At 44.7% G+C, this 26699-nt stretch overlaps 1 protein-coding gene across 1 annotated transcript in view; it reads right to left on the bottom strand.

Moving 5' to 3' along the window:
- The window catches only part of RPAP1 (RNA polymerase II associated protein 1), a 296667-nt gene that overhangs the window by 81855 nt on the left and 188113 nt on the right, over positions 1-26699 (bottom strand). Inside the window, exons 16-18 of the mRNA XM_086937236.1 lie at positions 20969-21148; positions 13783-13984; positions 1744-1853 (exon numbers count right to left, since the gene is read on the bottom strand). Coding sequence (XP_086793362.1) covers positions 1744-1853; positions 13783-13984; positions 20969-21148 — 492 coding nt within the window. The remainder of the gene's footprint in view (positions 1-1743; positions 1854-13782; positions 13985-20968; positions 21149-26699) is intronic.

Here is a 26699-nt window from a genome sequence, read left to right as displayed (position 1 = left end):
CGGTATGAAGGAAAACACCACCGCCGGCCCGGGGTGCTCCCGGGAAAGGGCCGCGCTGTGGTTGGCTGAGGTGGTTCTGAGCCTAGAAGCTCGTCGCAAGAGCCGCACTGTGGTTGGCTAGCGCGCCCCTGAGCTTGGAGGCTCGTCTGGAGGGCCACGCCGCCATTGGATAACCCAGCCTGCCCCTCGAGCCGGGGAAGCTTCCCCTGAGGCGAGGCTGCGCCAGAGGAGACCCGTGGCGGGAACCAAGAGACCAGACAGCCCCGCAGCTCCCCCACCGGCGAAGAGGACAGCGACCGCCAGAAGGAGCCCCCGCCTGCAGAAGAGCCGGTAAGTGAAACCCGCTGGGCGGGAGCTCCGAGTCCTAGGGTGGCCTCATTGTTTTGCCGAGTCCCCCGAGCGGGACTCCGACGTCCGGGGCACATTATTATTTCGAGCCCACGAGGCTCCAACAAAAGGGCACTGTTATTTTAGAGCCTAGAAGGCTCCTGGGGCATTTTTGAATTAAAAGCCCACGTCTGAGGGCCATTGTTTCAGAGTCCCCAGAGGGGGGACTCCACCGAAGGGGGCATTTCTCTAGAGCCCCGGGGCTCCCCCAACGTCGGGGGCACTGTTCTCCCAAAGTCCACAAGGACTCCCGGAGCCCTTGTCTGTCCGAGTCCCCAGAGGGAGGACTCCAGCAATTGGGGGCAGTTCTGAGGGTAGAGCGGCCCCGGATGGCAGTGGGCCGCTCCCCCAGTGGGCACACAGTATTTCGAGCCCGAGAGGCTCCCGGGGGCATCTTGTTTCTCGAGCCAGAGGGCTCCCACGTGGCGCAAATCCTTCACAGGGCTACTGAGAGCCCAGGCCACATTCCTATGCCCAGCTGCTTCGTTTAGGCCCTGTGAATCTTCTTTGGCTGCCTGCGCAGTCTGCCCTAACATTTTGGACACAGGGCGTTTCAGCCCCTGAGAGGCCAGGTTGGCCTGGGGTCAGTTCTGGTTATTTTGTGCAAATGTGATACCTGCCTAATGTCATTGCTGTATCATGTGTAATGTTTTATACCTCTGAATGTATTGTGGTGCTTAGGAGGTTGTTTTTCCTAGTATAAGGTTATGCTAGTGAGTTTATGATTCCCTGCGTGATATTTTCCTAAGGCAGTTAGGATTGCGTAGGTGGTACTTACCTCTTGCCAGTGGTTACTGGTTGTGTGCTACATTTGCTATTTGGTGCTACAGTTATTATTGTTCTATGTTCTAAGCGCCATTCCTACCAGGATTGCTATTTCTACAAAGTGCTAATTCTAACAAGTATTCTAGTTCTAAAAGTGCTTATTTCTGACAGTGGTCCATGTGGCCCTGTCCTGTACATACATCCCCTTGTAAATTCTGCCTGTGCCTCTGGCACATTGTAAAGTGTGTGTTTCTTATCTAATGTGTTTGGTATAATACAACGGCTATTTTTACATATAGCCTTGTGTGGAGTTCCTTTTGTGGGGGGCCTGGGATGTTGTTGCTGGGGGTGCGTGCGCAAATACTTAACTTACATTGCCTCCGGGATAAGCCTTACTGCTCCCGTCACATTGCCTAGAGGGTGAGCAGGGGTTATCTTTGGCGTGTAACTCCCTTGCCCTGACTAGAGTGGTGGTTTCTGCCTGGCTTTGGCACAAGCCTCAGCCAACCGGAAATCCCATTTCTAACAACCATTAACAGCACAGCATTATGAAATAAAAAATACCACATATTAATCTCAGTCTGGTCTTACTTGAGGAAGTCCCACATGCCCAGAATCGCTGACTGACGCAAAAGAGGCCGTAGCACTTCCGATGTCAATCGCTCAGCATCTTCAACATATTCTATGGGATTCAAAAATGGCTGAAGATGGTAAACAAAAAGAAGAGTGTCTGTGAGAGCCAACAGAGAACAAAAACAAAAGATACAATTAGGTACGGTGATAGCACGCTCTTATACATCAACCCAAGTCTTTATGTTACTAATACCAATTAGTTTCATCATATTGTAAATACAACGCATTAGTTTTATAGGTAGCCTCTTAAACACTGCTTGTTGTGCACAAATCCGAAATCCTCTTTTTTGCAGTAATGCAAGTCTTTAGTACAACAATTTTCTTATGAAGTCTAACAATTTTTCAACCAATTTTATTAAATTTCAAGAGAGGCTGAAAGAAAGAAAATCAAGTGTATTTAGCTTATGATAACTGCTTCTTTGCTAAAATCAATGAAGCAAAACTTCATAGGTGAGAGCTTGATAGTGAATGGTAGAAAGCGTAAACCTGTCTAAAGCAGGCACAGAAATACAAAGCAAACATTTCAATGAGTGCGCATCGTGTCTTGTAAAGAGCAATCTGTCTCTTGAGGTCTAGTCTAAATATATCTTTTAAAATATGAAAGTACGAGATCCAAGGACAATTCCTTAAAATAAAGTGATGGTTTCTCAACTAACACTTTTTTTTTAGAACTAGAATCGTCAACACAGAAAATCTTAATAGTCAAACATTAGGACTCTAAGAGAGGTAATGCTATCTCCCAATTTACCAAGTATTTTTGTGTCATAATAGTGAAATAATTATAGGTCCATAATTTGACTATTTTCCACTGCTGTATAGACCCTTCTTAATTTCCAGCACTACACTGTGCTCTCAGCGTTCTTTGCGATTTATAACCATTTTCAAATTCTGAACATTTGTTCCCCAACTCCTTCTTCATGCATATTTCCGATTCCTCTCTAGATACCACTGTTACCATTATTGGCCTTACTGAATTGTATGGTTATTCTACCCCAGACCATGTTTGGAAACAACAAATAACACTGCTCGTACACTTCTGGTGGAGTAAAAGTTGGAGTATCTATGCTATGGCGAAACCTTTAGCCATTTTAAATGGCACACAGGCAACATGAAAAAGTTTGAAAAGAGTTTCCAACCTACATGTTAAGCAATGGTGTGGTAGACCCTCTGGCCACTCGCCCACCCAAACTGATCCCCACAGCTGTTCGCCACACCGGCACAACAGAGGTCCAGGAACCACTACATAGCGACGACCCACAACCAGCTACACAAGCAGTATTATGATCACAGAGGAAGGGGCATATGAAAGGCACAAAGACTTAATGGCTAAGTGGAGAGGCAGTGATGATCACTGCAATGAAAGCTTATGTAATAATTGCAATGGCAAATGTATTGAAGCATGATGTATGTTACCTGTGTGGAACACAACATCCATAAATAAAGTGTTAAAAAAAAGTGTTCTTCTACCCTGTTTTATTTGCAGTGCACCCCAGCCTTTGTGGTGAAGATAGTATACATGACATGCTTATTCGAATAACATAAATATTGCAATAAAAAATATTGCGCCTCATCAGCGTCCGACATCGCCATAGCCATCCCGGACGGCTACAAGATCATCCGAAAGGACCGCACCAACCAAACAGTTAGAGAGGTGTTGCTCACTGGTTAGAGGCGGCAGACCCGAGTGCAGAGAACGGCCCGGGACCAGGGTTCGATTCCCGACGCGGCAGGGTCTTGGACCAGGATCAGCGGACTGATAATTCTCGCATCGGTGCCCACTCCGACCAGGGAGCACACTCGGCAACTCTGGGCATTAGCTTGCCTCATCTCTACAACGGCCCCCACAGACGCCAGGGATGCCTGGTTTCACCCTGGAGATACCCAAAAGGGACCATCTCACAGGGAAAACCAGGACGGGTTCCCCAGCAGTCTACAGCGCCGGGACACTCGGGTAGAGTAACTGTGCGCTATACAAGTATCCCACATTTACAGGAGGAGGCATCGCCATCGTCCATAAGAACACCATCCGCATCACGACCAGTTCATACGATGACTTTACTACCGCCGCACACCTTCACTTCCAGATCCACACCGACCCCAAGACCACACTCAGAGGCACCCTCATCTACAGGTCACCTGGACCCCGCACACAATTCAGCAAAGACATCACCGACTTCATCAGCCCACACGCCCTCCCCTCCGAGGACTACATTCTACTGGGAGACCTCAACTTCCACCTGGAAAAGAAACACGACCGCAACACCACAACCCTTCTGGACAACCCTGGCCAACCTCGGACTCCAACAACTTGTTGATACCCCCAGCCACTATGCCAGGCACAAGCTTGACCCAATCTTCACCTCCAGCAAGCACATCTCCTTCAACCACACCACAGCTCTCCATTGGACGGATCTCAGCTGCGTTCACTTCAACTACAAAACAACCTCGACCCACAACCAATTCCCCGAAGAAACTGGAACAAAATTACCACCGACCAGCTCTTCACATCGCTTCACCAAAACCCTCCCGCCAAGTCATCGGACCCAAACCAAGCAGCCACCAACCTCACACATTGGATCATCCACAGCGCCAACGAACTAGCACCCCTGAAAAACCATCAAATCATGCAAGGTAGCAAAAAAGCCCCCTGGTTCAACGATGACCTTAAGAAATCCAAGAAGTTCTGTCGCACCCTCGAGAAAGCCTGGCGAAAAAACCCAACCACTGACAACCTAACCACCTTCAAGAACGCCACCCGCAAACACCACCAACTGATCCGATCCACCAAGAAAGCAGCATTCAAGGATCGACTTGACAACAACGTCCACAACAGCAAGGAACTATTCAACATTGTCAAAGAATTTACCAATCCCACCTCCGGCACCAACGATATCCCTCCCTCCCAAGACCTCTGCAACTCCCTAGCCTCATTCTTCCACAACAAAATCGCCGACATACATAACAGCTTTGAAAAACAGTCCGAAGACCAGTCCACTCCACCCACCCGCAAACCAAAACCCCCCTCTAACAACCTTTGCGCCTGGAACCCAAACACCACTGAAGACACCATCCGCCTGATGAACTCCATCCACTCAGGATCGCCAACCGACCCATGCCCGCACCACATTTTCAACAAAGCAGACTCCATCATCGCTCCCCATCTCCGAGACGTCATCCAACTGCTCCCTCAACTCCGCCACCTTCCCGGAAAGCTGGAAACATGCCGAACTCAGCGCCCTCCTGAAGAAACCCACAGCAGACCCCACTGAACTTAAGAACTACCGCCCCATCTCGCTCCTCCCATTCCCTGCCAAAGTCATTGAGAAAGCCGTTAACAGTCAGCTCACGGCCTTCCTTGAATCTAACGGCTCCCTCGACCCATCTCAGTCCGCTTCCGAGCCAAACACAGCACCGAGACCGCCCTCATCGCAGCAACAGACGACATTCGAACACTACAGGACAACGGAGAAACAGCTGCCCTCATCCTACTTGACCTCTCCGCAGCCTTCGACACAGTCTGCCATAACACCCTCATACAACGCCTCAGCAACGTCGGAATACAAGGAAAAGCATTGGACTGGATCATCTTGTTCCTCGCCGGAAGAACCCAGAGAGTCCGCCTCCCACCTTTTAGATCAGAGGCCACCGAAGTCATCTGCGGCGTACCACAAGGATCATCTCTCAGTCCCACCCTCTTCAACGTATACATGAGTCCCCTCGCATCCATCGCGCGCCAGCACAACCTCAATATCATCTCCTATGCATACGACACCCAGCTGATCCTCTCCCTCACCAAAGACCCAAACACCGCCAAAACCAACTTACACGAAGGAATCAAAGATGTAGCCGAGTGGATGAAGAACAGCCGTTTAAAACTGAACTCGGACAAAACGGAAGTCCTAATCTTAGGATCATCCCCCTCTGCTTGGGACGACTCATGGTGGCCACCGGCCCTGGGAACCGCACCCATACCTACAGACCACGCGCGCTACCTAGGCTTCATCCTAGACTCCTCCCTCTCGATGATCAGACAAGTCAATGCCGTCTCTTCATCATGCTTCAACATCCTACGCATGCTCAAAAAAATCTTCCGTTCGATCCCCACCAAAACATTAAAAACGGTCACCCACGCACTGGTCACAAGCCGACTGGATTACGGAAACACCCTCTACGCCGGAACCACAGCCAAACTACAGAAAAAACTCAAACACATCCAAAACGCCTCAGCTAGACTTATACTAGACCTCCCCCGCCAAGCTCACATTTCCGGTCACCTGAAAGACCTCCACTGGCTCCCCGTCAACAAGAGAATAAAGTTCCGCCTTCTCACCCACGCACACAAAGCCCTCTACGACCTAGGTCCCGAATGCCTCAACACGCGCCTGTCCTTTTACACCCCCACCCACCAACTAGGATCGTCCAATCAAGCCCTCGCCACAATTCCGCTCATTCATAGATCCACCATGGGGGGGAAGATCCTTCTCCTACTTAGCGGCCAAAACCTGGAACTCTCTACCCACCCATCTCCGCCTTACACAGAACCACCTCTCCTTCAGAAAGCAACTAAAAACTTGGATTTTGGATAAGTAAACTACCTCCCCTCCTCCCCCCCTCAAGCACCTTGAGACCCCCTGGGTGAGTAGTGCGCTATACAAATGTTAAACTTGAACTTGAACTTGAACAATTTCACAATTTAAGTTTTTAGTTGTGTAGCTCATTTCAGCTGTTTCAAAGACTATGAATATGTGATGTACTGTGATGAGGAAGTCAGGCCTCCCGCTGAATGGATAAGGGAGATGGAGGACAAATTGCTAGACTACATTATTCCTCTCGATGAGAACATAACTTGCGTCAATGGACTTGTATTCAGTAAAATATGGCATACCTCAAATCTCTTGAATTTACAATCAATGCCAACCACAACCTGATCAAGCACATCAATAGTCTGGCAAAAATGTCAACATATCAGCTGCATCTCTCAAGGAAACTCAAGACCGCCAACCTCCCTCACGTCCCCAACAGATTGCTGAACACCAGTCCAATCACTTGTTTTCCCACCTTAACAGACCCAATGCTCTCCCAGTGGGTCTACACAAAAACACCACAAGTGCTCCCTCTCAAGGCCAAAAACAAGCAAAAAAGAGATACGCCTCAATTTATAATAGCATGAATAACCCACAAAGTGCACTATTATGGGCTTCCTCCATACCTGCTTTAATGACTGGATTTCTGTAGAGTGATAGATGCTGTCTATTTTGGACATAAGCAGCCATTGTAGCAAGACGCAACCTAATGAAGTGCTAAATTGGACTTTTGCAAATGAAGCAAGTAAGAAATAATGTCTTGCACTGTGGCCTTGATGGGATTCATTTGTTTTGGTTGGAAGTAGCAAACAAAATGTTTCAATTTTGCAGCATAACAAGCTCTAGTTGTGTGTTTGCGTGCTTTCTTAAGAATGTTCATACATTCTGCTGGTAAGTAAAAATAACCAAATTCTAAGACCTCAGGAGCAAAGTCTTTAGGTTGAGCATCTTGGGGTGTGGGTGTCCGATTTGGCCGTGATCCTGAGTGAGAAGGTCCGTCCTGTTGGGAAGCTTCTTGTGTGGGACTATTGAAAGATCAAGTAGTGTGAACCCTGGCTGATGTGCCCAGGTGGGATCTAACAGGATCATGGTGAGATGTGTTTGCCTGAATTTCCGAACCAGAAATGGAATGCGAGTGAGAGGTGGAAAAGCGTAGGCAAATCTCCCTGATCAACTCATCCATAGTGGTTGCCCATAGATAGTGCATTGCCCCTGGATAGTGGGTGTGGCAACCTGGAGGCGAAGTTTGGGCATTTTGTGTTTTTAGCAGTGGCGAATACGTGTAGCTTTGAAAATCCCCACTTTTGAAAGTAGGGTAGGAGGACTTGTGGGTTGAGAGCCCATTCGTTGGTTTGTTGGTGCGTCCAGCTGAGCAAGTCTGCAAGCATTTTGTCCGTCCCCGGCAGATATTCCGCCAACAAATGAATGCAATGATGAGGAGCCCAGTTCCATATGGCTTGAGAGAAATGCGACAACTGAGAAGACCGTGTCCTCCCCCGTTTTTGTAGACAATACATGGCAGTCATATCATCAGTTCGGACAAGGACAACCTAGTGGGATAGAAGAGGAAGGAGAGCTTTCAGTGCTAGAAAAACTCCCTGAAGTTCTAAGTAGTTGATGTGTAGAGACTGATGTTTAACATCCCACAGACCTTGTATTTTTGAGTCCTGTAAATGTGCACCCCAACCCGTCTCCAAGGCAACTGTGGTTAGAATGATGTGGGGCACAGAGTCAGGGAAAGGCCGTCCGTTCAACAGATAGTTGGAGTTCCACCACAGCTGAGAACAGTAATTGAGCAGTCTATCTACACTAGATCTTGGAGGTGACCCTGTGACTGAGGCCAATGACGAGATAGACATTGCTGTAGTGGGCGCATGTGAAGTCTTATGTGGGGATCTATGGCAATGCAAAACGCCATCATTTCCAGCAGTCGCATAACAGTCCGAACTGTGAGTGGTTTGTTTGTCTGTAATTGAGGTGGAAGTGTCTAAAGATTTTGTTTCCAAGCGGATTGGAGGAAGCTAATCCCAACTGTGTGTTGTGTATTCCTTTAAGTATTGTTGTAGTTGAAGAGGGTGAAGGTGAGATTAGGAGATTTTGATGGTGAACCCCAACTTGTTGAGTAGATCTACAGTCAGCTGTATATGATATTGGCATTGTTGCTGGGTGCTAGCTTTGAAGAACCAATCATCCAAGCATGGGAATATATGAACGTTTTGTCATCTAAGATGTGCTTGGACTACAGCCAAGCACTTTGTGAACACCTGTGGTGCAGTGGTGACTCAAATAAAAAGTACTTTGAATTGGTAGTGTGTTCCTGCTACGACAAACCTGAGGTATTTGCAGTGAGCAGGATGACTGGGTATATGGAGGTAAGCGTCCTTTAGGTCCAGAGCGCCCATAAAGTTGGCTTGTTGTAGCAGTGGAATAACATCCCGTAGAGTAACCATATGATCGTGTTCTGAAGGATTTAGTAGTAAAGAGGTCGGAGGTCTAAGATTGGTCGAAGTGACCCATTCTTTTTTTAAATCAGGGAGCATAGGGAATTTACTCCTGTGCCTTGTTGTTGAAGGGGGACTTTGAGAAGAAGGGCTTTGTCCTATTTCAGCAGTGTTAAGTGACTGTGTGATAACCTGTGAGTGCAAGTTGGGATGTTGGATAGTGTAGTAATGAGCTCCAGTCAGTAACCATGTTCAATAATGGCTAATACCCACTGGTCTGTAGTGATAGACTCCTAAATTATGTCCCCGACAGGTGTTATGTGGTCTAGGGGTAAGGATTGGGCAGTCACTATATGGAAGTGGAGGCTGCTCCATGCATCGAGGCACCCCTACCTTTTCGTCTGCCCCTGCCCCTTCCACTGTTATTACCTCTGAAGGAGCCTCTTTAAAACCCTTAGTGTGTGTGGTTTGGCCCTTCTCCTGCTGAGAAGTGGAAGCATCTGTGGTGGTGGATTTGTATCCTGCTTTGTACTCGGAGCGACGAAAGGAGCCCCTAGGCATAGGAGTTTGCAAAGCATCTAATAGCTTTAGCAGAATGGATGTCTTATTTCATCTTCTGTAAAGTGGTGTCTACCTGAGGACCAAACAGATGTTCTATGTCGAAAGGCATGTGGAGGACTGCCTGTAGGATCTCTGGTTTAAAACCAGAACTTCTGAGCCAAGCATGTCTCCTGAGAAGTGTGCTTGTATTAATGCCCCTAGCTGCTGTATCCACTGCATTAAAGGAACATCTAAGAGTTGTTAGTGATGGCCTGACCTTCTGATACAATGTGCTGCCCTCTTTGATGATGTCCCTCAGGGAGCTGCTGTAGCAGTTGTTTCATTTTGTCCCAATGGGCCCTGTCATAAAGTGCAAGAAGGACCTCGAAATTGGCACCCCACCAATGATTAGCTGCTTGTGCTGCTACTCGTTTCCCTGCAGCGTCAATACGTGTACTCTCTTTTTCAGCAGGTGGTGCATCCCCAGTTGCATGAGTGTTGGTTCTCTTATGAGCTGTAGTAGAAACAATAGAGTCTAGGGGTACCTGACTGCATATAAAAAGAGGATCTGAAGGATCTGCTTTATATTTTTTTTATCTACCCAAGGGGTAATTACACGGACCTGTATGTGCTCTGTAAATATGTCATCATCTTGAAATAGCATGCTGGGAAGCAGGGGCAACAACTGTGTGTCTTTGTGAATAGAGGACAGTGTATCAAAAAAGGAAGTCTTGTTCTAGAGACTCCTTATGTAATTGGACTCGATGGTAAGTAGCTGCACTAGCAATTAACTGTTGATAAGTATTGGCATCTTCTGGAGGGGAATGATGCTCTGGATAGAGATATGGGTCATTAGGAGGAGTGACAGGATCTGTATCGTAAGTGTCCCAAGGAACAGGATCCCTAACAGTTCTCCCATACCTCTTGTATGTGACATTGGTGAATCGGGCAGTGTAACATCGAGAGGGTCATGATGTGGAGATGAAGGAGAAGAAGGTGGGGATGGTGGAGGAGGTGATGAATAAGGAGGTGGTGGTGGTGGTGGTGGTCGTGGTGGTGGTGGTGGTGGTGGTGATGGTAGAGGAGGATGATGAGTAGGGTTGGTAGCCTTGTCATTTGTTCTTTTTGTGAGAGACACAAAAACGTCCAATTCCTCTTAAAAAGTTAACTGCCTCTTTGGTGATGGAGAGGCTATAATTTTCCCTGTGCCTTCTTGAATATAAATTGATACTTGTAAATTGAATATGGATTTTTTTCGGTCTAATATCCATTTTCTGCAGAATTGGCTCGACTGGAGACAGACAAACTGATGACTGCTTCAAGCGTTTTGCCTCAGTCGATTTCAGAATCGAGGGTTTGGAGGTTGAGGAAAGTGTTTTGTCCGGCCCAGAGGTAGATGAATTTGGTTGCTGCATAGGTCCTGAATAGCATGCTGGAGACCAAGGAATGTGCACTCAATCTGAGGAGGTCGATACCGAGGATTTAGCCTTGGTGGTAGTTTGCGGTACTGCACCAGAAGGCGGAGCATCCGAAGTATGTTTTTTGGATCTGACCATGGCAAGAAGGAAGTGGCGGTCTGGTGACCTATAAAAGGGGGAAGGTCAAATGTTTGGAAGTCTTTTTTGGAGGTGTCCGGTCCATCAGGAACACATCTTCAGCACCAACAGTGCACGCAGGATGGTAGACCCGAAACAGGCAGTCGATTGGTGCCTGAACTGACTAACGTTTCGAGCAGCGCTGGAAAGGGAAAGCATGACTGAGATAAACTATACCGTCTAAGACCAGATAGAACCAAATACTAAAACCAAACAGAGTTTAACATCGAGGAGAGGTACACACGTCCGAACCAGATGCTGGAGTGAAAACAATTTAACAAAAGAGTCGCCCTATCACAGAGAGGATTGGTCACTCTACCTCAAAAAACTTCTTAGAAGAAAAACAAGCTGCACAACTCTGACCCAACACTATATGGCAGGAGTATGCAGAGCATGTGCATCTACAGCTACACATGCCATCAAACATTATATTTCATTGGCCATTTTGCAACACAGGAACGTTGGTGGAAGTTTAATAAAAGCCATGTTGCATGTTTCTGCACAACTCGAGTTCGGGTAATGTTTGAGCGACAAACCCTTTTTAGATAGGACTATGTAATCTAAGTAGGAAATTACCACTTCAATGATAAATGTGATTTTACTAGAATACTGCAGCAGTGGAAGGACAAGCTGAAGCAGATCAAGATGGTAGAATTCATTTGAGAGCAGAGTTTGAATATTACCCTCAAATGGCAACCCTTTTGCATGAGTGGGAAGCAGCCAGCCACTCAAAGGTAAATGCAAAAACAACAATTGATGGGCAGAATGCAGAACAATGTCATACATTCACCCCAGTACAGAGATCTGGGCCTAAATCCACCGTTTGTTTGCACTCCACACCACTCAAGTTCAGACATGGCCATATGCAAATCAGCCTTGACCCTGTGCCTCATGGGAACAGTCCAGCCCGAACTGCCAAGCCACTCAAAGGTAAGAAGCATGGGTGGTCAAAGCACATGTGCACGATTTCAGTCTAGCCTCTCTTAACGCAGAGCTAGTTTTGGTGCATCTAATGTGGATCCTGCTTTCAGTACACTGCAATTGGTGGTGGGACGAAGCTCCTTCCTGTAGGCTGGATGGAGGTGGTAGTCATGTGCAGGTGTCACCTGATGCTGTAGGCTTCACAGGTGCAAGTCAAAGCAGTCAAGTAGTCATTACATACAAATGGTGAGACAGGAAATACTTGGAGGATGCTGCATCCGATATCACTTCTAATCGAGTAAGGTACCAGTTTGCTATCTGGATCCCTGTGTTTGCAAAACGAATGTGAAGCTTTTCACTCACAAATTCTCTTAAATGTCACTAATGCAGACAGGATCAGGCTTTAACTGAGGCAGAAAAACATACCCCTTGCCATGGACAGGAGTCGGACTATGTCATATGTGAAGTTCCTAGAACCTTAATTTTGAATCCTTGATTGTATAACTTCTTCCTGTTGGCTGCTGTGATACTGACCACTAGATGAATCACAGGCAAGCTCGAGAAACTTGCCACTCATCTCCAGAGTGCAAGATGCGGTTTCTTTTGCGGAAGGGAAAGATGAAACTGGAACTTTCATCTCAATATCCATTGACACAGCAGCATTGATGCAGACACTGTGAAAGAGACTCTATTGCCAAGGTCATCTCGTTTAGCTCGAAGGAACACTCATTCCTTTCGCAGGCTCTGGTAAGACTATGTTCAACAAATGTCACAGTTTGTAGTTGAAGGGGAGTTCAGAAGACGACAGACCACACAGAAATTGTGATGATCTTTTTTGGACATCCTGCCACTAGAAGGGGGACATAGTACACACATGCAGGCATGGTAAATAAAAGAACAAAATTGTATGAAAGTACCATCAGTGAAAAGAAGGAAACCGGTGTTATCACAAAAGAAAACATGACTTAACAAGGAAGCTAAAGTCCTAGAATGCCAAGCCAATGCACAACACTCCAAATAAATTGGTGTTTTTAATCCAAAATAGTCTTCAGAGAAGGCAGAAAATGTTGAGATTGTTTTCAATGGTTGGAAAAGACACAACTGTCAAACTCCCCGATGGACAGAATATAAGAGATAGCACATTATCCAAGATTCTTAAAGGCATTTATTTTTTATAAAACCTGAATTTGTTTACACCTTGCATTTTATGGGCAAAGCTTAAGAGTTATTTAGAGTTGTATGGATGAGGGACAACCACCAAAAGTGGTAGATATATTGTATGGCCTAAGAGTGCATTGATGTTGGTGGAACTCTAAATATGGCGGCGGAGATGGGGTCTGCAATTTTTTGCTAGAAGCCCTGTGTTATATTCTTGCCTGTCACTTTAAGTGCACTTCTTGGTCGCATGCCAGTGCATGAGACATGGCATGAGCCATGTTTTTCTTTAAGATTCTTCTGTGTTCCAGAACTGTTTTTCTATGTGTATTAACTGTACAAGCTCAGAGAGAGACTGAACTGAGACATAGATGGATGTCATTCGTGCTGCCAATAAACCAACATTTCTTTTATTATCAATCCTGACTGGAGTATTTCTACACCCTGCCCTAACAAACTGTAAATGAAACCCTATGAATTTAAGTACAACATTATGCCATTTAAGAAGGTATGCAAACATCCTTATCAGAGACCATCAAAATATCTAATACTACTTTCGACCTCTGATATGTCAATTGTGTACATATATGGTTTTGACGCTTTTAATTTATTTAGTAATATACTAACTGTACGTCCACCTTTCTTTTCTCTGTTACTATCATTCACTTATTTCAATTAGAAACTGCTCTAAGGATAGCCTTTACCATCTCCATTAATTTCCAATTCCAAATAATGCTATTATTTTGTTTTTCAGTGGCTCACCTGTCGACTGCAAGATCTGTAGTAGCCTCCTAAAAAGATGATGTACGCCGATGTTAGTGGTCGAATGAGGTCCCAAGAAGCTGGACGGACGATCTCTTCTAGGGATCTCTTAAAACATGCTTCCAGAAACGGCTTGAGCCCAGCCACGTGAGTCCATGTAATTGGAGGAGGAGGAATCTGAGGTCCATCTTCTGTGAGACTGCTGCAATGGCACGAAACATTTATTTTACACAAAGGGCATTTAATATGATTGGGTGAAAAACCCAATTAATCCATTACAAAGCAATGTAGCACACAGTTCTTGTAAAGGTTAGCTTTCTACCGATTTCCTAGGGATTCCACGCAAATTTTCCTGAGAAGCTTACTTAATGTTTTATAAATTGCAAATATTACTCTACAGAAAATGGAAAATGGCCGCTGACCAGGAGTCCTAGGCAAGGGCTCCGGGATTTGGGATCGCCAATTCTGGCATAAATCCCTGAACATCCCGACCTTACAGCCCAAGACCTGCCAAGACTAGCGACCTAGGACTCGGAAACAGAACGGAAACAGAATGGAAAAGAAGATATTGTGATTACCTCCGTAGGAGAGGTAGCAGCCTGGCATCCTGGCATCATCCGGACCGAGAGGGGACTCGGGTGCGCCCGGGCGGGGACAGCATCAGCGGACGCCCGGGAGACTGTTGGCGGAGCGGGCGGAGAGCGGAGAACTCTCGGAGCGGTGCAGGCGGGGTCCGATCCGTGAGAGGGACGAGGCGGCTTCACCGGGACCCAGGACGGGGATCGGGGACCGAGCGCAGAGACGAGGAGGTGAGGGCACTCAAGACAGACCGGGAAAGCGAGAAAGGTCTGCAGTCCGCCCCGCCTGACCTTAAAATGGTGGCCAATGCGGACAAGTAACAAATAAACATGTACACATATAGCGCAGAGGATCTGACATAAGTATCCACACACTTGTGGGATAAGTTGAACTCGACTAGATTAGGTGCAACCAACAGAAAAGCGGAATCTCTGCAAGTTTACATGCAACAGCAATCAATCTAACTTACTAGAGGAAAGCCAGGGAAATTGAGCCAATCAATGAGGGAAGCTGGACCAGAGAAAGTAGTGGAAAGTGAGAAAGGACTCCCTGCCTGTATAAAAACATACATAACGGCAGCCATCTTACAAGGATTGTTTTTACACCCAGCATAGAGCAGAACAAATGTCAGCTGGCGAATTAATTAATAAGCACTCTGAATGTACAACTACTAGAGGTAAATGAGGAATAATTATGGAAAAGAGAAGCCTTATACAGTACTACTCAGTGAAACTATAATGGAAAATTCTAGATCTGGGATTAAAAGCAGCAATAAATAACATCAGCAGTGGGGCTACCTGGAATAAAACGGAAAAAGAAACACCATAATAAATGCAGAACGGAGCAAAAATGAGCGAAAGATACCAAGAATCTACTGGCTTGAGTGCCCAGAGTATAAAATACCCCAATAATTTAACTAAAAATGCAGCTAAGAAGTTTAAACACGACTACCTGAGGAAAAACCCGAACATACTATTCGCAGACCTATACTTTAATGCAACTAATGGTACGAAAATGAATGACCTCATATTCTATACATCCAGAGCAGCTAAATGGCGCAATGCCTTCACTAGGATGCTTACCATAAAAACTACGAAAAACATTCCTCACGGTTTAAAAATGTCAACCGCACCATCACAAAGATGCAGAGCCGAACTTAACATCACGATATATAAATCTGGAACAGTGCTGATACAAGCAGCAAATCGAGATCTAGAGAGATTTGCCAAGACTTTCCTATCGATAAAAGGCTCAATGGACGACCCGAGTAGTCAACTTCTCCTAACCCCACCAGTAGACACTCTAGACACTCACGATGTCACAATCAGAGGCGCAATTAGAACCAGGAGCCATCATGCGCCGGCGTCAACACTAGCGACTACCCAGGTAAAGTTAACGGGTCTAGTAAGGCCTCTACCAGAGAACACGACTAGAAGAACTGAGAGGTCTACCTATCAAACAAACAAAGAACGAAATCAGCGCCTTAGAGAAGAATCGCCCCTACTCCCGAACCATGAGACCCCTCAATTAGATTATACACTGGCAGTGAGGGTAGCGCCACCTAACAACCAGGAGTGGGATGAGACTGAAGAGGGTGAGACAGTGAGGGTAGCGCCACCCAACAACCAGGAATTGGATGAGACAGAAGACATCAGCCTTCCTACATCCCAAACCCTCGCCAGCACTATACCAAATTCGTACACACCTACATCAACAAACGAACTCCCAACAACACAGGACTTATCTAACTCCATCAACCTCCCTACACCTCACGCTAATACAACACCAGCGGCTTACAGACCCTCAACCTCTAACACGATCCTACCAACTCAGAACATATCCAGCACCAACGACACACCTAATGGAGATGGAATAGACAATCAAAAAGAGAAGATAAAGAAAATGGCAGCGCAACGAAGAACCGTTACAAAAAGGAGAAGAGTTGAGCGGATGTACAGATCGGCCGCCCCAAAGAAACCCCACCAGATCAAGAAGGACTTTAATAAGCTTCAGAAACTTGTGAGCAAGCTAACACAAGCCACTATGAATACCGTACAGGCGATAGAAAAAATCGAAGAGAGGACGGCGAACATTCACGCCAAAGTCACGGATATCCAAAATCTTGTACATTCCTCACACAGAAAGAGCATCGAGGCGAACATGCGTTTAAAACAGAGAGACAACCGACCAGACAGGACGGAATCATTATCTAAAGAGGAAACACTGGCCTTAATCCGAACATATGACCTATCGGACCACAAGGAGGAAGAGAGAATCCAAACAGTCCCACTAGACGTTAACAGAACAGCGAGAAAAAACGATAGAACATCCAACCCCCACAATTTACAGCACATACAGCTAACACCAAACGAAGCCGAAAATGTGAACGCTAGTAAAAAAGAAAAACATCTATCCTGTCTACTACTCAACTGCCGATCAGCTACCAAACATGCATCGGACATAGCGGACCTCATCCTCAACAAGGACATCGACCTGGCAATCCTTACAGAAACTTGGCTTACGGAATCCTCATCCCCAACCATGGATCTATTGATACCACCGCAATTCAACGTTCTGAGACTGGATAGACACGGAAAGCTAGGGGGAGGGATAGCCTGTATTCATCGATCTGACATAGAGGTTAAACAAATTCAGGCCGACCCACTTGAATCCTGTGAGTATCTTGGTCTTAACATAAGATCAACTAACACTCAATGGTGCAACCTGCATACTTTCTACCACCCACCAGGAGATAACACAAAGTTTATAGCAGAGTTAATGGAGATCATAACAGCCAACTCTAACGACGCTGCCAATAACATATTCCTAGGCGACTTCAACCTGCATTGGGAGAACTGCAATGACAAACAGGTCAACATGCTTAAAGGTTTCCTCACTGAACTAAACCTCACTCAAGCGTGCACACTGCCCACACATTCTAAAGGAGGGACGTTAGACTGGATAATTTCAAGAAACAAAGTTGCAACAATCCACTCCATAACACCATGTGACTGGTCTGATCATCACGCCATAACTTTCATGATACCCGCAACGAGAAAAGGTAGGACCAGGCAACCTGTCAAGACCAAAAAATGGACTTGAGACACAAAAGAAGCAAATATGGAACTACTGGTCGAAAGCTGTGAAAGAGACTTAAAGCCACCCAACAACCTGGAAAAAGTTAACGAGCTGACGGAACACTACATAACAACTGTCGAAAATATCGTTAATAACACCATGCCATTAAAATTGAAACGAATCTCAGAAAAGACTAAAAACCCGTGGTTTAACGAAGCACTAAATGAAGATAGACGCAAATTGAGAATGGCTGAAAGAAAATGGAGGCAACACCCATCATCTCCTGAACTGGAAGCCCTCAGAAAAACAAGGAAACAATATAATAAAAAGATCATCAACGCAAAAAAGGAATTTATAAGAGCAGAACTGGATAATGCCAAAAACAGGCCACGAAAACTATTTGAAATCCTAAAGGAGCAATCAAACAAACTAGCCAAAACAGTGCAAGAAAATTCAAAAACATCTCTAAGCTGTGATGATTTCTCCACATTTTTCAACGAAAAGGCCAAAGCACTCGAAATAGAGCTTAAAAACTCGCCGTTGAACCTTCCCAACGAACCTTGGTCTACTAACGATGCCAACTCTACAACGGATTGCACTATGGCAAAAAACAAGGCGAGCTGGGAAACATTCGAACTGTACGACCAACACACGATTGCCAAGACGCTCTCTGGAATCAAACCTAACAACCACCACCAAGACCCTCTGCCTGCAAAATGCGTAAAAGAAATCAATCACATCCTGATTCCAATATGGACCGAAATAATAAATGCATCACTGTCACAAGGGATCCTTCCCGACTGCCTAAAAACAGGTTAAGTCGTTCCCATAATCAAAAAACCCACAGCAGATACATCAGATCCAAATAACTTTCGCCCAGTGACCAACATCCCTCTACTGGCCAAGTTGACCGAGAAATGTGTGCAGAACCAATTGAGCCAACACATCACCAAATTCTCCTTGCTTGATGAATGCCAATCAGGATTCAGAGCAGGGCACAGCACTGAAACAGCGATTCTCCACATTACCGATGACGCACTACAGGCCCTTGACCAAAATCAAGCATGCTTACTGATTCTCCTGGACTTGTCATCGGCATTTGATACGGTAAATCATGAAGCATTACTGACCAGGCTACGGGACAGGATGGGAATATCGGGAATAGTGCTGAAATGGTTCGAGTCCTTTTTACAGAACAGAACACAGCGCTTCCTGGTTAACCAATCAATCTCCCTTCCTTGCCCTACCACAATTGGAGTCCCTCAAGGATCGACATTATCCCCAGATCTGTTTAACCTATACGTCGAGCCACTCACAGAAATTCTCCAAAAATCTCAAATATATGCTGACGACACGCAAATTTACGTAAAGATTGGATCCATAAAAGAAGTGGAATTAATGAATGAGACACTAAAAATGACACTTCAATGGTTAACGGCAAACCACCTGAAGCTGAATGCACATAAAACAGAGTTCCTACTAATCTCTCCACCAAAGAGGAATACAGAAATAATGGAATGGATGAAAGTCGTGACTGCGCTAAACTGCACCCCAACCCTTGTCAACTCAGCCAAATCTCTAGGAATCATCTTAGATGAGAATCTAGACATGAAAGCCCACATTAACTCAATGGCGAAAAGTGCCCGCTTTCACTTGAACTACCTAAGAAAATTGAAACCATTCATCACAGAGTCAGACCTCAAATTGGCAATCCAATCCTTAGTTATCTCGAGGATTGAATATGGGTGCACCACCTTGGCTGGATTACCAAAAGTGTCCACAGCACCATTGAAAGCCTGCCTTAACGCTGCAGCAAGACTTATCACCGGAACTAGGAAATATGACCATATATCCCCACACCTGAAAGCATTAAACTGGCTACCATATGAAGCAAGAATCCAAATAAAGATAGCATGTAGCACACATAAAGCATTACACGACAACACCCCAAGATATCTAGCAAAGAAAATTCAGCTGTCCGGTGGCAACCGACCATCTAGGAGTGCTGGGGAGCTGCTACTACGACCAGCCTTCTTCCGAAAGAAAAAAACCTATGACAGAGCGTTCTCAGGAGCGGCCCCCAGAATATGGAACTCACTCCCCCAAACATCAGGAAGATCCAGAATCTGGTAACATTCAAACGGGAAGTGAAGAGCCTGCTGATGAATAGATACATTACTTAGCGAAGATCACTGATCATGGATCTGCTATAATACTGCCTTAGTACAGATCATGTACGCCATCAAAATGGGAGGCACAGACAATACTATAATGGAGTACGTATCCTATGATATGGGAACAACCCAAAGGCCAATAGGAATGGAGATTTGATTGAACAGGAGAACAGCATCTTTCATGAACTTATACCGTGCTACCTCATACATGAACCTATACCGTGCTACCTCATATTTGTTATATATACATGTTTTGTTATTATTTAATCATAGCATATTTACTTATGCTAACGTCACATGTGCTACGAATATATATGTCATCTACCTCACTGCGATTGCTTGCTAACTGCTTATACATATGTTAACCTTGTTTCCTTTTCTTATTTCATGTTAAGCGCTCTGATACCCACGGGTCTTGTTCGCGCTATACAAAACTTTATAATAAATAAATAAAATAAATAATACAGAGAGATTGGAATTTAAAAAGGGATGGTGTTCAAGTTCCAGGAAAAGTAGTAAGAGGTTACCGGAGTGTGACCCATAAACCACGTCGGGACTGGGTTAAGAAGGTAGAAAATTAAACAATATCCCAACAGGTAATAGTATATGACAAATAAGCATGTATGCAGCAAGCAATACAATAACAGAAATAAGGAGACCACTATTCAGTTGATTTAAGATTGTTAATCATCTGATATTTTTTAGAAAATATTTTTCATGGTCGGGCATATACAGTTAAAGCAGCACTGTATAGAACAAATTCAGTGACAACCATAATGCACTTGGTGCACACGAACGTGTACGTGAAGAACGTGGTGACGCAAGTGATAGGGTGGACAGCGCACAGTGAATAATAGTGCAAATAATGTACAGTGGGTGGCTCAAGTATGGTGACAGAGTGACATCACTGTATTAGGTAATTTGTAATTACACACATATATATATATATATATATACACACACACACACACACATATATACACACACACACACACATATATATATATATATATATATATATATATATATATATATATATATATATACAAAACTCACTATATATCTACATTTTATTACATGATAATATCTGTTGAGGAATTTAAATGGAATGAATCTACAGACAGTTAAAACTGGAGCTCCTTTATTCATTTCTAACAAATAAAGTAAGAACTGAACAGTGTATAACAGATACTGAACTATTCCCAGAAAACATGAAACCAAGATGGCTCCCAGTTGAGATTTTCAGATGCTGAATTACCTCTTTATGAGGACTGCAGCTTGGTATCAACTTGGAGTACGTGGTATGCCATGTAGGCATGTACTATATTGCACTGCAAAATGAACAAAACACTTACCTATCCAGCTGCTGTTGCAGTTCAGCAGCACAGGCTGCTGTTTGAGTCACATTGGTCAGCAGCGTAACAATCGCAGCTGCTCTTTGAACAAGCAGAGGAGCGGTGGCATGGCCTTGACGACAGTCACTGACAAGGCACGACAGGGTCTGAATAATTTTCACCAGCACTGGGTAGAGATCCCTGGGAATAAAAATAATTCAAGAATGTGGCGTGATGGACAGTACCAACTAAATATATCTTCAACCTTGTGAAAATGTAAACAACAAATCAATATTTATAAATCTATTCTTTCAAATTGATAAAAACATGAAATAGATTATGTTACTTACCTTGTAAGCATCTGTTCTTGGCATGAAGTGCTGTAGATTCACATGCTTTGTATCCTACTACTATCTAGTGTTGGGTCCAGATGTTTGCAAGTTGTTTTTCTTCAAAGAAATCTTTCGAATCACGAGGTAAGGTGACTCCTCCTCTTGGTAATAATGCGCATGGGCATCTACTCCACTGTTAGATTGTTTTCTCGCAAGAAGGTGAGAATGGAGTATAAGTAAGAGTAAGTAAAGAGATGTTTATGGATATGAATATACATTAGAAGTGTAAAGACCATAGATGTCCAGGAGGAGGGTGGGCACATTTGAATCTACACCTATACATGCCAAGAACAGATGCTTATACGGTAAATAACATAATCCGTTCGAGGCATATGTGGCTGTAGATACACATGTTTTGCATAGACTGTATAGCAGTGCCCTCAAAAAGAGGTGGCTAACCAGTGGACGTTGCAGTTGACTGAAAAAGTGTATGCAGCACTGCCTGTCCTACATTAGCTTATTGGCGTGCTAAAACATCCACACAATGATGCATTGAGTGGATCAATCTTTTAGTTATTACAATAAATAACAAATCATTTCCGTTTAGTTGCATAGCAAGCTCTAGTGGTAGGTTTACGTGCCTACTTAAGAATGGTCATACATTCTGCTGGAAGATTTAGATATCCCGAAATCTATGACTTCAGGAGCCGAATTGCAAGGTTTAGCTCCTTGGGGGGTTCAGTGTCTGATTTTGCCATGGTTCTGAGTGAGAAGGTTTGGGATTAGGTGAAGCTTCTCATGTGGAACTACTGACATTTCGAGTAGTGTGGTGAACCATGGTTCATGAACCCATGTGAGAGCTACCAGAAAGAGGGACATCTGCCTCAGCTTTCGATTCAGAAATGGAAGAGGAGGGAGAGGAGGAAAAGTGTAGGCAAATATTTCAGACCAATTCATCCAAAGGGCATTGTCTTTGGATAGAGGGTGTGGGAATCTGGAGGCAGAGTTTGGGCATTTTGCATCGTCTGCTGTTGCATAGAGGTCTATTTATGGAAACACCCACTTGTGGAAGTATGGGAGGAGGAGTTGGGGTGGAGTTCCACCTCGTGGACTTGTTGCCGCACCTTGCTGAGGAGGTCCGCAAAGTTGTTGTCCGTTCCTGGAAGGAGTTCCTATAACAGATGGATTTTGTGATGATTGCCCAACACCAAATGGTCTGAGAGAGGCGTGACAGCTGTAGAGAGTATGTCCCTCCCCTATTTTTGTACATAGTACACAGCTGTCATATTGTGCGTCCAGACTCGGAAAACCTTGCCTATTAAGGGAGCTAGAAACACTTTCAACGTTTGAATCCATAGGTAGTTGATGTGGAGATTTTGGTACCTGGTGTCGAAAAGACCCTGAACAGTTAGATGTTGTTAGAGTAATGAGTGCAGATGTCTACCAACACTAGATCATGCAGTTGACCCTGTGATTGAGTTCACTGTCGTGCTAAACATTCCTGTAGAGGGCGCATGTTTAATCTTGCATGAGACACTATGGCAATGCATGTGGCCATCATCCCTAGAAGATGCATGAACGTTTCGACAGGTAAATACTGATTTTGTCAAAATTGTGGTACCAGTGTCTGGAAATGTTAAGTTCTGGCTGTATTTGGATAGGCTAGGCCTGTTTGACTTTTGAGCATAGCTCCTAGATATGGTTGCAGTTGTGAGGGTTAAAGATTTGATTTTTGAGCATTAATTCCGAACCCCAGCTGATATAGAAGATTTATGGTAGTTTGAGTGTATTGTTGACACAGATGGTGTGTATTGGCTTTGATAAGCCAATCAACTAGATATGGGAAGACACACAGTTGTTGCCTTGTTAGATGAACTGCTATCACTGCCAAGTATGTGGTGAACACTTTGGGTGCAGAAGTGACTCCGAAGGAATTGATAATGGTTTTCGGCTATGAATAATGAAGCTTGCACTTCGTGATTGAGCAGTTGTTGATTTTCCTGAGAAAGCCTGTGGGTGCGAGGTGGAATATTGGCAGGATTGTTGGTGAGCTCCAGGCAATAACTGTGTTGGATAATTTCCAACACCCACTTGTCTGGTGTTATTGATTGCCATATGGGAAGAAATTGCTGTAGTGACCCCCAACAGGTGCAGGATGATCGGGGAAATGATTATGGAGTCACTGTGTGTTTCCAGATGGGGAGGTACGGGTTGTTGCGCCTTTACCTCAAAATTTCGAGTTGTTACCTCTATAATTGCTCCTGTAAACTCCTCTGGATCTAGAGGATTGAGCTTGTGTCCTGTATGAAGATGTGAATGCGGTTTTTGATCCTCATCCATGAAATGAGCGATAAAAGGGGCCTCTCTTTGAGGGTTTCTGAAGTGCTCCCATTGATTTAGACACTTCTGTATCGTTTTTCATTTCCTTAAAGGCCTCATCCACTTGTGGTCCAAAGAGATGCTATTTATCAAAAGAGGCATTTAGTAGTGTCTGCTGGACTTCTGGTTTAAAACTAAATATAAGTAACCATGCCTGTCATCTTAGGAGGACACTGGTATTACTACCTCTGGCAGCGGTGTTAGCAGCATCTAGTGCACAGCTGATGTAGGACGTGGACCAAAATGCTACTTACCACAGTTTGCATCTGTTCTTGGCACGTCAAGCTGTAGAGTCACAAGCTGTGCATAGCTCACCATCTAGTGTTGGGTCTGGATTTTACACTTTGTTTTTCTTCGAAGATGTCTTTCCAGTCACAAGGTAGGGGACTACTCCTTTCGGTGATAGTGCGCCTGGGCATCGACTATCTTTGGATTGTTTTGCCACAGAGGGTGATGTTGGAATTAGTAAGAGTAGTAATTAGAGATATCCATGTATATTGTATCTAAGTAAGATAGTATTGCAACAGGCATTTTATACCCGGGAGGCAGGTGGGTGCAAGTGACTCTACAGCTCTACATGCCAAGAACAGATGCATACTGTTCTAAGTAGCATTTTCCCTACAAGGAATGTTGTAGATCACATACTATGCATAGACTATATAGCAGTTATCTCCTAAAGCGGTGGTTAACCTGTAACTGTTGCAGCTGTTTGAAATAGTGTACGTAAAACTGCTTGGCCCACCCTAGCTTGCTGTCTAGCTAAGACATCCACACAATAATGTTTGGTAAATGTGTGAGGAGTAGACCACGTTGCAGCTTTGCAGATATCATCTATGGGTATATTTCCGAAAAATACCATAGAAGCCCCTAGATTGCGTGTGGAGTGCGCTCTAGGGGGGATTGTTAATGTGCGTTTTGCTTTAATATAGCATGTTTAAATGCACTTGACTATCCACCGTGCAATTTCTGATTTTGATATAGGATTGCCTTTATGTGGTGGAGCAAAAGTAACAAATAGTTGCTTGGTCTTATGGAAAGGTTTTCTGCTTTCAATGAAGTAGAGTAATGCCCTTTTCACATCTAAGGTGTGTAGAGCACGCTCTGCCACAGGATCTGTTTGAGGGAAGAACACAGGCCTCTCAACAGATTGATGGATATGAAAGGCAGAAATTACTTTAGGTAGGAACTTTGGGTTGGCCCGAAGAACCACTTTATTTTGGTGTATTTGTAAAAAAGGTTCTTGTATGGTTAGTGCCTGAAGCTCACCCACTCTCCACATTGATATGATAGCTATGAGGAAAGCTACCTTCCAAGTGAGAAATTGCAGTTCACGTCTATGCAATGGCTCAAAAGGTGGACCCATCAGTCTGGTAAGACCAATGTTCAGATTTCACACTGGTGCAGGTGGCAGTCTTGGGGGGAATAATTCTTTTAAGTCCTTCCATAAATGCGTTATTAGCAGCCACTCTAAAAAGAGACAAATGTTGTCTATTCTGTAGATATGCAGCTATTGCAGCAAGATGTAAGCGTCTGGATGTGTACGCTAAATTGCTATGCTGTAGATGTAATAGATAGCAAATGATGTTTTGTATTGAAGCATCAAGCAGGTCGATTTGATTGTTATTACAGTATATCACAAACCTCTTCCACTTTGCTGCATAGCATGCTCTTGTAGTAGGGCACCTAGCTTCTTTGATGATATTCATGCAGTCTGGTGGAAGAATGAGGTAGCCAAACGCTAATATTTCAGGTGCCAGATCGCAAGGTTGAGATGACTGGGATCGGGATGTCTTATGTCTCCATGGCTCTGAGTGAGGAGATTGGGAGTAAGATGTAGTTTTTGGTGAGGAACTACTGATAACTCCAACAGGGTTGTGAACCAGGGTTGACGGGCCCATGTGGGAGCAACTAGGTTTAGTGTCAAGGACTGCTGTCTTGAGCTTCTGAACCACTAATGGAATGAGTAGGAGAAACAGAAAAGCATAGGCAAATATCTTTGACCAATTCATCCATAGTGCATTGCCTTTGGACAATGGGTGTGGATACCTGGAAGCAAAGTTTGGGCGTTTTGCGTTTAGGTGTGTGGCAAACAGAGCTTATCTCTGGGAAGCCCCACATTTGAAAGAATGGGAGGAGAACTGGAGGGTAGAGTTCTCATTTGTGGATCTGTTGTCATTGACAACTGAGCAGATCTGCAATCTGGTTGTTTACTCTTGGAAGGTGTTTTGTAAGGAGATACATTTTGTGACTTATAGCCCATCCCCAGATGTTCTGATCTAGTTGCGACAGCTGGAGAGGATGCGTCCCCCCCCCCTTTTTTGTATGTAGTACATTGCTGTCATGTTGTCTGTACGAATTAGGACAGCTTTGCCTACTAGATGAAGTTGAAACGCTTTGAGCGCTAGAAAAATCGCTAGCAGCGCGAGATGGTTGATGTGGAGCTGCTTTTGTTGCAGAGTCCACATGCCCTGAATGGTATGTTTTTGGAGATGAGCTCCCCAGCCAGTGAGGGATGCTTTTGTTGTTAGTAGTATCTGTGGAACGGGTCGATAAAGGGCCGCCCTTTTAAAAGGTTTTGTGTATTCCACCACTGCAGAGAGTGCGGCCATCCACTAACACTAGATCTGCTAACCGGCTTTGATCCTGGTTCCATTGACATGCGAAGCATTCCTGGAGGAGATGCATTTGAAGTCTTGCGTAAGGTACGAGATGCAAGACGCCATCATTCCTAGTAACTGCATGAACACTCGAGCTGGTAATGAGTGTTGGGGCCGAAACTGAGAGTTTAGAGTCTGCATGTTGTGGATTCTGGCTGGGTTGGGACATGCTAGAGCTTTTTGAGTGTTTATTGTGGCTCCTAGATACACTTGTATGTTGGATGGCTGTAGAGGAGACTTGGTTAGGTTTACAGTGAACCCATGTTCGTGGAGTAGTTGTACTGTTTTTTGAGTGTGGCGTAGGCAGCTTTGATGCCGGCTGGCTTTTATGAGCCAGTAGTCTTGGTATGGGAAAACGTGAATGTGCTGTCTTCTTAGATGAGC

This window comes from Lissotriton vulgaris, chromosome 9 (assembly GCF_964263255.1).
Source record: "Lissotriton vulgaris chromosome 9, aLisVul1.2, whole genome shotgun sequence".
In the NCBI taxonomy this organism is placed as follows: domain Eukaryota; kingdom Metazoa; phylum Chordata; class Amphibia; order Caudata; family Salamandridae; genus Lissotriton; species Lissotriton vulgaris.
Note: the sequence above shows the minus strand (reverse complement) of the source record. Positions and strands in the feature narration are given on the sequence as shown.